Source organism: Glarea lozoyensis, assembly GCF_000409485.1.
Source record: "Glarea lozoyensis ATCC 20868 chromosome Unknown GLAREA10, whole genome shotgun sequence".
Taxonomy (NCBI): Eukaryota; Fungi; Ascomycota; class Leotiomycetes; order Helotiales; family Helotiaceae; genus Glarea; species Glarea lozoyensis.
Genome location: NW_007360984.1, coordinates 295,816 through 309,278, shown reverse-complemented (window position 1 = coordinate 309,278; position 13,463 = coordinate 295,816). Strand labels below are relative to the sequence as shown.

The 13,463-nt window shown below is 46.3% G+C and overlaps 6 protein-coding genes across 6 annotated transcripts; 2 read left to right on the top strand and 4 right to left on the bottom strand.

Annotated features, from left to right (window-relative positions):
• Window positions 1-435: 435 nt before the first annotated feature.
• GLAREA_05106 (uncharacterized protein) lies at window positions 436-1,797 on the bottom strand (the record flags this gene model as incomplete). Its single annotated transcript, XM_008078395.1, has 1 exon — window positions 436-1,797. The coding sequence occupies one exon, from the start codon at window positions 1,795-1,797 to the stop codon at window positions 436-438; it is 1,362 nt and encodes a 453-aa protein (XP_008076586.1).
• A 649-nt stretch (window positions 1,798-2,446) lies between these two features.
• On the top strand, window positions 2,447-5,161 carry GLAREA_05105 (DNA-binding of Mlu1-box binding protein MBP1; the record flags this gene model as incomplete). The annotated part of the gene is made up of 3 exons (XM_008078394.1): window positions 2,447-2,728; window positions 2,777-4,448; window positions 4,494-5,161. 3 exons carry the CDS (start codon window positions 2,447-2,449, stop codon window positions 5,159-5,161), a joined length of 2,622 nt encoding a protein of 873 aa, XP_008076585.1.
• Window positions 5,162-6,205: 1,044 nt separating this feature from the next.
• GLAREA_05104 (uncharacterized protein) lies at window positions 6,206-6,580 on the bottom strand (the record flags this gene model as incomplete). Its single annotated transcript, XM_008078393.1, has 1 exon — window positions 6,206-6,580. One exon carries the CDS (start codon window positions 6,578-6,580, stop codon window positions 6,206-6,208), a length of 375 nt encoding a protein of 124 aa, XP_008076584.1.
• A 561-nt stretch (window positions 6,581-7,141) lies between these two features.
• GLAREA_05103 (uncharacterized protein) lies at window positions 7,142-8,750 on the bottom strand (the record flags this gene model as incomplete). Its single annotated transcript, XM_008078392.1, has 2 exons — window positions 7,142-8,633; window positions 8,680-8,750. 2 exons carry the CDS (start codon window positions 8,748-8,750, stop codon window positions 7,142-7,144), a joined length of 1,563 nt encoding a protein of 520 aa, XP_008076583.1.
• An 807-nt stretch (window positions 8,751-9,557) lies between these two features.
• Window positions 9,558-10,850, top strand: GLAREA_05102 (Clavaminate synthase-like protein; the record flags this gene model as incomplete). The annotated part of the gene is made up of 4 exons (XM_008078391.1): window positions 9,558-9,719; window positions 9,768-10,497; window positions 10,547-10,596; window positions 10,653-10,850. 4 exons carry the CDS (start codon window positions 9,558-9,560, stop codon window positions 10,848-10,850), a joined length of 1,140 nt encoding a protein of 379 aa, XP_008076582.1.
• Window positions 10,851-10,969: 119 nt separating this feature from the next.
• Window positions 10,970-12,226, bottom strand: GLAREA_05101 (uncharacterized protein; the record flags this gene model as incomplete). The annotated part of the gene is made up of 3 exons (XM_008078390.1): window positions 10,970-11,900; window positions 11,958-12,003; window positions 12,055-12,226. 3 exons carry the CDS (start codon window positions 12,224-12,226, stop codon window positions 10,970-10,972), a joined length of 1,149 nt encoding a protein of 382 aa, XP_008076581.1.
• Window positions 12,227-13,463: the final 1,237 nt, after the last annotated feature.

The window sequence follows — 13,463 nt, the reverse complement described above, 5'->3', positions numbered from 1 at the left end:
AGAGTTGAGGGGAGGATTGATGGATGAGAGAGAGTGAGAGTGATGTGTGAAGAGAGTTGGAGAAGGAGAATTGTCGTGGTTGTTGTGATGGAAGATTGTTTTGGAAGGGCGTGGTGGGGTAGCTGTAGCTTCAGAGCTTGCCCCGCACCCGCATATGGTGGGGTAATTGGAGTAAGTAATGCAAGTACTGTACTGTATGGAGATGGGAAGTGGATTACACTTAGTTCAACTCTGATTGAGTGTTTATAATATATCTATTATAAACAAATGATGAGCCTTTATCTCCCATATAGAATACAATATAAATGAGAAGGGTATCAAGTACTTTGTAAAAGGATCATCACACCGGTCCCTTCCTCTCATCCAAAAACGCCTGGATATGGCTTGTAACCTGAAGCGCCATAGAGCATCAATATGTTATTACATCTCCTTACACTATTCCTGGGGAATTCTGGGGTGAGAACGTGGTTCGGCTTCGCTCACAACCGGCAGCTGCTCATCTATGCTTGCCGTGTTCTCGTTTGACGGTAACGGTTCCTCTACAATCGCCTTTTTCTCATTTGGCGGTAACTGTTCATCTATACTGGCCGTCTTCTTCTCGTCCAGTTTCCTTTCCCTCCGGTTCTTCCTTGTCTTCGGCGGCGGCTCTGGATCTTCTTCTGGTGGTCCTTCCCATCCAATCTCCTTCATCACCCTCTCCTCCTCGAGGGTAGGTAATGAAAATTCTTTATAATTGGTGATTGTCATTCTGTCTCCCCATTCGACAACCCATTCCTTGCTCGTAGGATCTCGATGCATCTTCGCACTGAGCTGCCAGATAGACCCATACAATCTTCTCATACTACGCTGATAATTTAGGCCCGGTGTCCACGACTCAGGTTCTCCCTTGGTGTCCACCAAAAGTCCCCGGCTTTCATCGAATTTGAGGTTGCCGTTGGCTTTCGCAGGATTTAACAAATGCTTCACAACCATGTTGTCCCCTTCGGGCCCAAACGAACCCCTATTTACCGGTCGCCGTCTCCTAGGCACTGGCTCGAGACGTATCTTGCCGGTCGTCAGGTCTCGAAGACGATCCCATTCATGTTCTGGAAGTGGTGGATAAAGCTTTTCCAATGTCAACGCCCACCACTCCCGCTTGATAGCTGCGTGCCTCTTCAAGGGCATGTCCCGGCCCCAAAGATTTTTGGGCATCTTCAAAACGGGCTTTGCAGGACGCCTCTTGCCTCTCTGGAATTCTGTAGGTATATGACGTTGAAAGCTTGCGATCATAGCCTTGCATTTGGCGGGCGGCGTAAACCGTAATGCCGCCGGCGATGGCGGCTTGTCTCCAAGAGTGTCATCCATAATAGCTTGGAGAGCTCCTCTGTCTTGCAGTACATCATCCGGCTCGGGCTTTAGCAGCTGACCTAGTAACACTCTTCTTCGTCTGCCTCTCTTGCCATATGCATTATTGAGGACCGTCTCCAGGTCCTCCCGGATCCCCTGGTTTGCACGTTCGACGCATTTGATGATCTTGTAGGCTTTTTGCAGCCGATGACTTAGGCGGGCTTTTTTCTCCGGCTTGTGCTTTTCGAATCGTTCTCGCGCATCTCGCCGGAGTAGATCGCGTGCGTATGGATCTGGAAAGTAGGAAAGCGCTCGAAGGAGGTCTCTATACGCTTGGATAGGGCTATGTGTTGGACTCGGAGTTGGGTCGAAATGCTTGATGAGGAATCTGCCATCAATTGGCGATCCTCTGGTGACAAATGGTTTCTGTTTAAACGCAAGATGGTTCAATCTCGGTGTCGTTGGCCGCATTTCTGACAACTATGTGAAATGGCAGTCGAATTTCAACTGCTACTCGAAGTAAATCTGCTGTAGAAAACGCACAGACCACAGACACCTTCCCCAGTTCCAGACGCGTCTACCAAATGCTGGCCGGATGCCATTGCTCTGGGAAATGACCGCACGAGAAGCGATCCAGGTCTATCCAAATATGAGACTATGCGTGTCCGGCTTCAAGCTCTGAATAGCTTCATTCTTTTGTTTACTGTCAATTGTACTCCTGGTCGTGATGTTGCGGCAGGGGTGCTCATGGTGTTCCCCATCTGTCGCGTCATCTCCCGAGCCGAGCGATTGATTGGCGCCAGGGAAAACCACGAAAAGCACTTCACGCGCTCGTCCACGTCCAGCAACGACGACCGTGACAGAACACGTCGACCAGCGCGTCGCCTCGAAGATTGCGACGGAGCATTGCACGAGCCGTAATTATACTAAATGTACCAGAGGAGAGTCACCATATTGTGAAGATCACTACTAGGATCACCACATCAAGAATTGTGCATCCTTTGACCGGACCGAACATATGCGGACACTCCCTCCCAGCTTCTTTCACTATTAACCTCTCTCATATCGACCAAGCGTTAGCTGTCCGCTCGACTATTTCTAGTATATCCTCATTCACCCTATGGCCTCATCGACTACTATCACCAATCCTCAACCTCTTGCCAATACCTCCCACTCCCGTCAAAATCACCAGAACCGACCGCCATCATTTAATACCTCGACGAGTAGAGCGCAGAAGGAGGAGCAAGAGATCTTCGACAGTCGGCGCAACCCGAATATGTCTTTCAGCTTGAGTCAAGGCTCTCAAGGGGGAGGAATGGCGATGCAATCCGGACAGCCATTTAGACATTATGACGCCAATAGTCAATCAGCTCGCAGGAATTCGGCACCGCAGATATACTCGGTTAGTGTAACTTAAGGATGTCCTCGGGTTAGGCTAATTATACTCTAGGCCATCTATTCAGGAGTCGATGTCTATGAAATGGAGGTAAATAATATTGCTGTCATGCGCCGGCGCAAGGACAGTTGGCTCAATGCCACTCAAATATTGAAAGTCGCTGGTATCGAGAAAGGAAAGCGAACAAAAGTATTAGAAAAGGAAATTTTAATCGGCGAACACGAGAAGGTACAGGGAGGATACGGAAAATACCAAGGCACATGGATCAAGTTTGATCGGGGACTCGAATTCTGTAGACAATACGGAGTAGAGGACCTACTGCGACCTCTTCTCACTTATGATATGGGACAAGATGGAGGAGTTGCGGGACGAGGGGGCATCGACACCCCCACGAAGGAACAAGCAATGGCTGCACAACGAAAGAGACTATACAACTCAGGAGCCGAGAATAGATCGGGAGGACAAACTGGAACCTTTTTCAAGAACATTTCCACCACAGCTTCACATGCGGTTGCGGCGATTAGCAAAGCACGCTTTGAATCACCGGTCCCTCGCAACCGTAATGGAGCTAGTTCTGGTCGCCCTCCTAGCTTCAGTCGTCAGTCTTCACAACAAAATTTAGCTGCGCAGGACAATATGTATCCAAGCGGATCGCAGCAAAGCATGCAGAGCTTTGCATCCAACGACGGTATAGACTCGGCTTATGCGACCCAGTACAATTTACCGCGAGACAATTCTCGCAATGGTGATTTCGAAGAACCACCAAGAAAACGGATGCGACCTACACCTGGAGAGCAAGACTCGCAGCAAATGGACGGATATTATGATGCGTCAATGAGAGAGCCATCCCCGACAGAAGCAAATGAATCATTTGCATACCATGCGCAAATGACGCAGGATGGTGAAAACGGAATTCTTCCACCTTTAACAAACTCATCGACTCAGGATATCGAAGCCAAAAAGGGAATGCTGTTACAACTTTTCGTCGATCCTGCCCGCACAGATTATAGTAAACATCCCGTGTTCCTCAGTCTGTCTCGCGACGACCTTGATATACCACTTGATAAATCCGCTAACACTGCGCTCATATGGGCTGCAACCCTCGCACGAATACCACTTCTCAGAGCCTTGATCAATGGTGGTGCAAGCATCTACCGTGGGAATCGAATTGGGGCCACCGCGCTAATGCGCTCATGTGAGGTCACTAATAACCTCGACATGGCAAGTTTTCCAGACGTACTAGAACTGCTTGGTCCTACGATTGAGTACACCGATGCTCGGGACAGAACCGTACTTCATCATATCGCAGTGGCATCTGCCGTGAAAGGACGAAGTTCTGCAAGTAAATATTATCTCGAGTCACTTCTCGAATTTGTCGTGAGAGCGGGCACCGCTCCAAATAGTCAGCAATCACAATCGTTCAGTAGCAATCCGGCGGCGCCACATACAATGAATCTTGGTAGGTTCATGTCTGAAGTCGTTAATCTACAAGACAAGTCGGGGGATACCGCTTTGAATATTGCAGCACGAATTGGAAATAGAAACATCATCAGTCAGCTCTTGGAGGTTGGCGCAAATCCCGAGATAAGAAACCGTTCAGGTCTTTGTCCAAACGACTTTGGTGTAGGCGAGAATTCAGGAAATAACGACAGAAACTCCAGCCGTATACCACCACCCGAGCGACTACCTTCAAGGACAAATCAGACCAGTAATGAGATTATCTCTTGTGAGTAGAATCTTGTCTTGACGTGTCACATCTAACGTTACATAGCAATTTCATCTTTAGTCACAGACGTGGAGACAGAATTTACAAAGGAATTGGATAGCAAGCAAGCCAGGATAGATAATTTACATTCTCAGCTTCGCGAGTCATCAGCACTTCTTGGAGAGCAACGACGAAGGCGAGAGCAACTCGAAGCCCAGGCGAAGGAGCAAGCAACACGAAAACACAAACTTGCAAATCTCCGAAGAGCAATGGATGCAGAACGTGCACGACTTCAACAGATGCAACAGCAAATGGGTCAACCCACACAACAAACCGAAATGCAACTCGGCGATGCCGATAAGGGACTCACATTACCCGCTTTGCCCTCGAACGTCCTCGCAAACATCAGCTCAAGCACTCAAATGTCGGCATCGAATCTAGACCAAGCCCAAAGACAACTCCTATCCTCCCTTCCACCATCATATGTCCTTCGAGCACGTATCGCCGCATATCAAAGCAACAACCAAGCCTTGGAACAAAACGTCCGTGATCTTCAGAGCAAGAGCTCTGAGCTGGTAAATAAATACCGAAAAGTCGTAGGAATATGTACGGGCACGCCACTTGATAAAGTCGATCAGGTAGGCCCGAAGTTACTTCGTGCTATTGAGAGTGAACCGAATGTGGATTTAAGACGGATAAGGGATTTTTTGGGGAGGGTCGAGGTTCCGAATTGAGTTGAGTTGATATAAGTTTCTGTGGCATTGCATTGAAAGAGCGTTTGTATTAGGGGCAAGGGTTGGATGGTTGCATAATGTGTATATGGCGTTGTGAGGGATTGGGAAGTGGTGTTTGTATAGAAGTTTATTCATGCGAGGCATGATGTTTATAGTTGAGGAGCGGATGAATATTAACTCTTTAATACCCAAGATATTTGAGAGTCGACTCTTTTCAGCTATTATGTAGGAAGGTAAGCCTCTAGGGCGACGGGGGTATTGACAATTCAAGTATGTCGGGTGTCTATCGCGGTCATTTTTGTAGAAGAAAAATGTCCTTAGGGGAGGGTACGCAATACATTAGCCGAGACACTTGTTAACATTCTTGTAAGTGTTAGCCTTAGTTTCCTTAACCTGTTTCAAAATGAGAGAGCAAAGGGACATTCTGTATGCTAAAGTAAGTTAACGTATTCTCTGTTGTTTTAGAAATCGGGGTTAGTACAATGTTCTGGTAGGTGAGATGGGAAGAGGGAGGTGCCCCGGATTTTCTAGGCATGAGGTCGTTTTGAAAGATGATTCGAGTTCGACTAGGCGGGGTTATAAAAATAAAATTCAAGTTATGTTTCTAGTATATGGAGAAACCAAAGGTTCGTTAATTATTAACTGATATCGAGGATCTTGACAATATAGTTCCCCTTTCAGCGTCTTCTATCAAATCTCGCTTGTTTTAGAGTCAAACCGGGCGCTATTTTACGCGAAAATTTAGCGATAACACTTGAGTTTTAAAACCCCTGCTATGGAGTTTACTAACCGCCTCTATGCGATTTGGGAGATTGGGATGTGATATAAAACTCTACATCTTTCGGTTTGTAAGTTAGGTTATTCTCAGTCTAATACTAGGGCTTGGAATCAGCATCGGAGAAGAGTTGTACGTTTTACTATAAAGCTCATACTCCTACTTTCCCCTACTCTCCTTTCTCTCATCATTATTCTCACCCTACAATTCCTCACCACCAACCCGTAAACACAACCCCTCACCCTATCACCCCCTAATACATCCACCACCTACCTCCCCCTCAAATCCCCAACCCGCCCCTCACACCCCTCCATCCCCCTCCTCAACTCCGCCAATCCCTCAACTAATTCATTCCCACACCACTCCAAAAACCCCCTCATATCCCCTTGTTGCCCTCCTATCGCGCTACCACGCACTTTCCCCTCATAAAGATACCATCGCACAGCTTGATCCGTAAACACGCCCCTATTTTCTAGATACTGCATATGCGCGTTCAACGCCAGCAATGCATGACTTATATGTTTAAACGCCGCGGCGATCTTTTTTTGGGCTGGGAGCGTGGGTGCGAAATGTAGGGGACGGGTGTAGGGACCTGAGGGGTCGTGGAGGGTGTTGTGGGAGGGGAGATGGGGTGGGTTAGGCATTGCGAAATTGTGAGTTGGTGGTTGTGGTGGTACAGTTGAAGTTTGTGGGTGTGAGATTGCGGAGGGAGTAGGAGAGTAGGAGGGGGAGATGGGAGGAAGGGTTGGTTTTATGGTTGATGTGTGTGTGAAGGTGGTAGGAATTATTGTGTTGAGTGTTTATTGGATTCAGAGATGGATATCAGACGGGGATCATAATTGTCGTGGCATGAGTATCCTAGGTGATAGATTATGAGTGTGTATATTACCTTTTGTACTCTCATACATCTTGCTTATGATGTGAATTCGTCCATCCAACAGCCACATGCTCCGTTGGCTACGTATCTCATGATTCAGAGCCTGGGTCTAGACCTTGGATGATACCTAGATGATTGTCGAAAAAAACACTTCGTAACGAAAATTGAATTCGGATGGAAATGTAGCTAGTAAATCATTCATACGAATTGTGACGGCTATACCATGAGTGAATCATACTAAAGACCCAATCACTTCAAGCACAGCAAAGCCTGATTCTAACGCCATCCCCACAAACTCCAGTCCGCCTCACAAACAACTTTTTCCTCCCTAAGGAGCATCACCCTTAATCTGCAACTCATCAAACTCATCCAAAAGCTCCTCCATATTAACCTTCGGCGTCTCATCATCCGCATCATCCGTCTCAGCAACACTCATCGCCTCAGCATCTCTCTTAGCCTGCTGCTGCTCTTTATAAAGCGCCATCGTAGCACGTAACTCGGCATCTTCCTCGACATCCCTCAAGAACATCTCATAATCATTATCCAACTTCTCTTGATCTGCTTTCTTAGGTAGTAAGTCGCCGTCATCTCTGTTCATACGCTTGAGACGCCAGTTTCGGTTCTTGGACTTGCGCTTGCGGGCGTAGAATTTCTTGACGAGGAGAACGTCTGGGATTTGCGAGGAGTAGGTGTTGGATTCTTCGAGAGCGTCGTATTGAGGACTGTTGAAGTTGGTGCCGGTTAACATGTAACCCATGACTGAATCTCCTGGATGTAAAACATTTCCGAGATGTGTTCTGGTGTAGTATGTTTTATCATTCGATCCCAAATCTGATGCACGAGCGACAGTCGCTTCAGCGAGTAACCACTTTCCTTTTTGGCCTCCGATAGGCTCAATATCCATAACAATAAATTCCACAAGCTCCTGAACATCTGCTAAGGTAGAAAATGGCGCACGCCAGTAGATCGGAGCGCTGATATCTGCGGTCTGTAGTGTCTGTGGGTCGAGGATATTGATAGATGTACCAATTTTATAACATAACCCAAGAGGAGAGATATTACCAATCTGTTTCGCCAATTTTATTGGTATCGCTACCAAATCGTCTTTACATATCGGTACCAACTCGCAGGAAAATGAGAATTTATAGGATTTCGTAGATGTATGGATATCCATGGAAATAAGCTCCTGGGATTTCTTGCTTCGAACTGGTGCGACAGAGTGGAGGAAGTCGACAAATTTCTCGGCCGTGTTTCGATGTGCGTAGTAAAAATCCAGTCCATCCTTCACTTCTTTAATATTAATCGTATCCTTATGCGCACCGTGCTTGAGAATCAGCTGTTCCAGGTACAAGAAAGTCCTCTTATGTGGAACTTTTTGGCGGACCTGCACGCAAGCTCTCCAGGTATTTGCAGTATACGATTTCGCGCAATCAGGGCACTGCTGGTACGCCACCACATATTCTACCTCAAAAGCCTGCTGCAAAACCACACCCTCCGAGACGGAATCCTGGATCGTGAGTTTAACCTTGACTCTTCGAGAATGGGGTTCCGTCCAAATGAAACTGGCGTCAATAATTCGGACCTTATGTAGACCTCTTAACTTCTTCAAACATAGCGCAAGAAGTTCTCGGGATTCGAGAGCCGCGACAATCCAACTGGTGGGGGGCAGTAACCAACGATCGCAATCTCTGCAGAAATGTAGGGTGGCTTCGCGTTGGATTCCTTGTGATACATCGATCGTGAGTTTGACGCAGTCGTAGCAAAGAGCGCCTGCTGACGTAGTTCCATCTATGGGAGCGCCGCAGTTGCAGCAAAGAATGCTAGGAATTGTTAGTGGAGGACTTTATACTTCAGAACATTACTTACGTCGCATTTGTTTGCTCGCCTCGCATTTGAGGGGCGATAGAGACAGGCGCATCAAGATCCATGGCAGACATATTGGCGGTATTGTCAAGATATGTGCTGGTGGGTTGTTGTATATTTCTTGTCGATAAGAAAAAGATTAAAAATGTTGCCCCGCGATGACACCCCTCTTAGGCGAAATCTTGGTGGCGTTGCTGAGAAAGCCACTGCACCAGCCACAACACGAATCTTCTATCACATGCCGTTTAACATGAAAGAGTGGCAGTTTCCCAATACTAAGCTCGACCGTTTGTCTAGATAAGTCAATAGAAACAATTGAGCTTCGTCAGTAAACCTACGACTATTCTTGGAACGCAAGGGAAATTGCAAGTGATATCTCCATTCCAGTGACATATCACGTGATCCAATGTCTAGTACGACTCGTGGTGATCTTGTTTTTTGGATTGGGAGATTCAACAAAGACATGATTTATCTGAAGGGAATCATCTTTGTAATACTAGAGACATCAACACCAAGTCTCATGCACAAAAATGCAGCAACGCCAATCCTCAATGTTGTAATATCTAGTATGATTGCACCATCACCATCCCACCAATGACATATGGACGTCCTCTCCCATAGAAGACCCCGCAAACAATTGATGTTGCTTGAAGATGATGTTTTGAGTTTAGGTGATCCCATAGTTGGGGGTAGAACAAGGGAACAAGCCAATGAATTGCGTCGCAGTCTAGAGGTTATTTCGACATCGGAAGAGAGGGCCCGTTGAGAAATGGATCAACGTCTGCGTAAGACCTAGAAATTGGTTGCCGAGAAGTGTGTATATAATGCTGTCGATGTCGCTATGAAAGGTTGTCCAAAATCATATATCCCAATTTGCAATCATGGCTCCATCTGCTACCGAAACTGTTACTCTTCCAAGTCGTACTGTTGAGGCGTCAACGGTCAAATTGACTTCTAATACTGGTCCATATAAAGAGCTTGCGCCAATTGGGTACGAAAAGGCTGCTGAAGAGCAAGGAACAGAAGGTTTCGCTGCTGCAAAGGTGTGTATGGATGGGTTGTCGAGGAAAACACTTGCTGACGAGGAATAGTACCAGAACTATCTCCCTCACTGGGGAAACGAAAAATATCCTGCGCTCGAGCCCTTCGAACACCGCGATCATGGCCTTGACGCAGACCCATCATATCCAGAACTACTCCCAGAAGGAGTCGAAGTCTCTGATCTGACTCCTACAATCGGAACCGAGGTGAAAGGTGTTCAGCTCAGCAAGTTGAGCAACGCAGGAAAAGATCAGCTTGCTCGTTACGTTGCCGAGCGAAAAGTCGTAGCATTCCGAGACCAAGATTTCGCAGATCTCCCCATCTCCGAAGCTTTAGACTATGGCAGATACTTTGGCCGTCTTCATATCCATCCAACATCTGGCGCACCAGAAGGATATCCTGAAGTCCATTTGGTGCACAGAGGTGCAGGTGATAAAACTGCGGAAGCTTTTTTCCAAACAAGAACCAGTTCTGTCGCCTGGCATTCTGACGTGGCATACGAGCTTCAACCACCAGGAACAACTTTCCTTTACATACTAGATGTGCCTGAGGCTGGTGGAGATACTTTGTTTGCCAATCAAGTTGAAGCATACAACCGTTTGAGTCCAGCTTTCAAGGAAAGGCTACACGGTCTGAGAGCCACTCACTCAGGAATCGAGCAGGTGAATGCATCTCGCTTCAAAGGTGGCGCCGTCCGACGAGAACCTGTCATTAGCGAGCACCCCGTCGTGAGAACACACCCAGTGACGGGCGAAAAGGCATTATATGTCAATCCTCAGTGTAAGACTCCTCAGCCTGAGTTTTTAGAAGCTCTACTAATCCAATCTAGTTACCAGAAGTATTGTAGGCTACAAGCAGGAGGAAAGTGACATGCTGTTGGTGAGTTAGAAATCTGCCAATCGTGGTTCAGGAAGTATGTACTAACATTTGACAAGAAATTCCTCTACGACCATGTCGCGTACGGTGCCGATTTCCAAGCACGAGTGAAGTGGCAAGAGAAGACCGTAGTTGTATGGGACAACAGAGTTACCAGCCATTCAGCTCTGGTCGACTGGAAGACGGGACAGAGAAGGCACCTCGCCAGGATTGCACCACAAGCCGAAGCGCCCTTTGAGACCCCATTCAAGGCTTAGAAGGATATCTTGTATAGCTCCAGTTGTATGAAAAGAGCCTTGTTTTCAAATGAACATAAAGTATCGTAGAGAGTGCAATTGTTTTGACCCCCCTCTAGTCATTAATTCTCGAATCACATTCATAGAAAGGATGGTATAACATCGAGTTCTTTCTCCTCTTCAATCTTGACTTCTTGTTTGACCTTTTGCATTCGCGCATAATCCAATCGAGAGAGCCGTGAAGGAGCGGTCTTCGAGGTTGAAGGCGCGTTAATTGATGAAATCCTGGCTGTAGTGGTCTCTGCGTGAGTACGTGCTTCTTGCGTATTTTTCATGTTATGCTTAAAACCGATTTGTGGCTCATTACCGAGAGTAACTAATTTTGGCTTCTTTGACTCTCGAGGTTGCGGTAATGTGGTAGTAACAGTTGGCTTATCAGCTCGTACAGTTGATTTCGAGTTCAACAGAGAATCCCCCGTCCGATGTTTCTCAGTATTTGAGACCCCGAGTTCCGGAAGCGGAATTGGTAAGTCCAGATCATCGTCTGCATCTGATTCTGTCTCGCTTCCATCCAATTGCTCCGGGCCTCTGTCTACAGTTCGCTTTGTTGCCAGACCAGAGGACTTTCCTGGCGAATTTGACTGAGTATGCTGCTTCTTAAACCCAGCAGCAGCACGGGTAGCAGTATTAATAGAGCCAGCTCTTAGCAATGACACTGCCTTTTTGCGCGGACTATCCATGAAACTATGAAGAACAGTACCAACATACGGCATGTCCTCACAATCGCTTTCCTCGTCTTCTTTAGCCTGCTTTCGAAGTCCTTCTACAAGGTTTTTCTGCGCTAAAGAGCGCTCATGAGCCTCTACTTTTCGTTTAGTCTGCTCTGGCATCTTGGTAGATACAGGCCGAGAGATAGAGCGTATGGCATCAGCGTTTCTGGCCTTCACTTGAGTCTGCTGTCGCTTGTACTCGGCGGCATGAAGATGGACCGTGAACTTTTGAGCGACAGTGAGGAACTCGTCCTCAACCATACGGTATTTATCATCATTTTCTAAACCATCGAGCATAAAGCTGTTGATGTATACCGTTAGCCTATATAATATTATATATCATGTCAAGGGAAATTACCTTTCCTCAGGTGGCTCAGGCGGCGGGGAGGTAGATGGTGTCCGGGCTATCAAATATGCTTAGCAATAAAATCTTGGTATCAGATTATTCGAAGTACCTTTTTCGTTGCGTTTGAGGCCTTTGACGGGAGAAGCAGTACCCTCGGACTCGCTTTGTCCTCTTACACTATTTGTTTTCAACCTTTTAGGTGTTGACGATGTTACAGTAGAGCTTCTCTTGCCACGATTTATAGTGGTCGAACTCTTCTGCCATGGCAAATTTCTAGTCATTCTGAGTATGTTTTCAACGGCAGAAGTTCACAGAAATGCCAGCTTATTCACAATGTTATATTCTAGGACGAAATCAACCATTCGGACAAATGTTGAGGTGAGCGTGTCGCATGTGTGTTTGATCGCGTTATGTGCTGAGAACGCGACATGGTTTGTAGGCGGTGAGTGAATCACAAGGGAATACTGGTTCAAAGACGCGGAAAGGACCTGCCTTTGCGGGAAAATGTGATCAAACTTTTCTGCGAAGACTTATCAAGGAGTAAAATGCTGGGGATTCTGAGGATTGAGCGCCAAACCCGAAAATGCTGCCTTAGGCTTGAGTCCCAGTTAGGCAAGTCCGATGATGAGAGCCCTGGAGGGGAGCTAAGCGAGCCGCCTCCTTTCACTTCGAGTTGTCATTAGACCAAATCGAGTTATGCATTATCTATAGGGCTTTGGCTTTGAATCCGCTAGATCTGGCTACCAAGATATGGATATACACTCAAAAGTTATAAATTATAATCCAGAAGGCAGATTCGGCCGAATTCATCTCTATATTAAGCGAGCATTGCCTCTGTAACAGGATAGTTTACTATAACAGGATAACTTACATTAATTAAGAGAACATATGATAACGAGACGAAGAAAAATCCACCTAATAATAAACACCTTCTTATTTGTGGCAAATGACTTCAACTCGTCTGCTAGTCTCTGATAACTGGAATTCAACGATCAGTAGCTTTCATTGTAGGTTGGTGAGTTTAGTAATCGAAAAACTAATAACAGCTGGTCTATGTGATTCTGTAGAATTATATCTTGGCTTGAATATTATCAAGCCTAGCAGTTTCTGAAGACAGTGACAATGTACTTTCAGTACAAACCTTGCCTACAAAGTAGCAGAGCCTGATAATTTGGGATGCCAGCAGCTTTGGAAAAACCCACTTGGAAAAAAAAAAACGGCAAATAACAATATAGCAAAACAAATTTAGCATCTCTCGGTAAGTTCATGTCAGCCAGTATTCTATTAGATCATCATCAAAGCAGTTTCTTGCTCGGCTATCTACAAGTGGGTTGCAGGTGGTTTCAGGAATACAGGCTACGAAGCGAAACTTGTACGAAGATTATCCTTTATAGGTTAACTTCTGATGTAGGAAAAGTACTATACCCGGGGGCAAATACCCCGAAAGTAAGTTTAACGATGAGTACAAAGTTTCCATGATGTCAATATCCACATCTTCCACTGGATGATCTCTTCTAT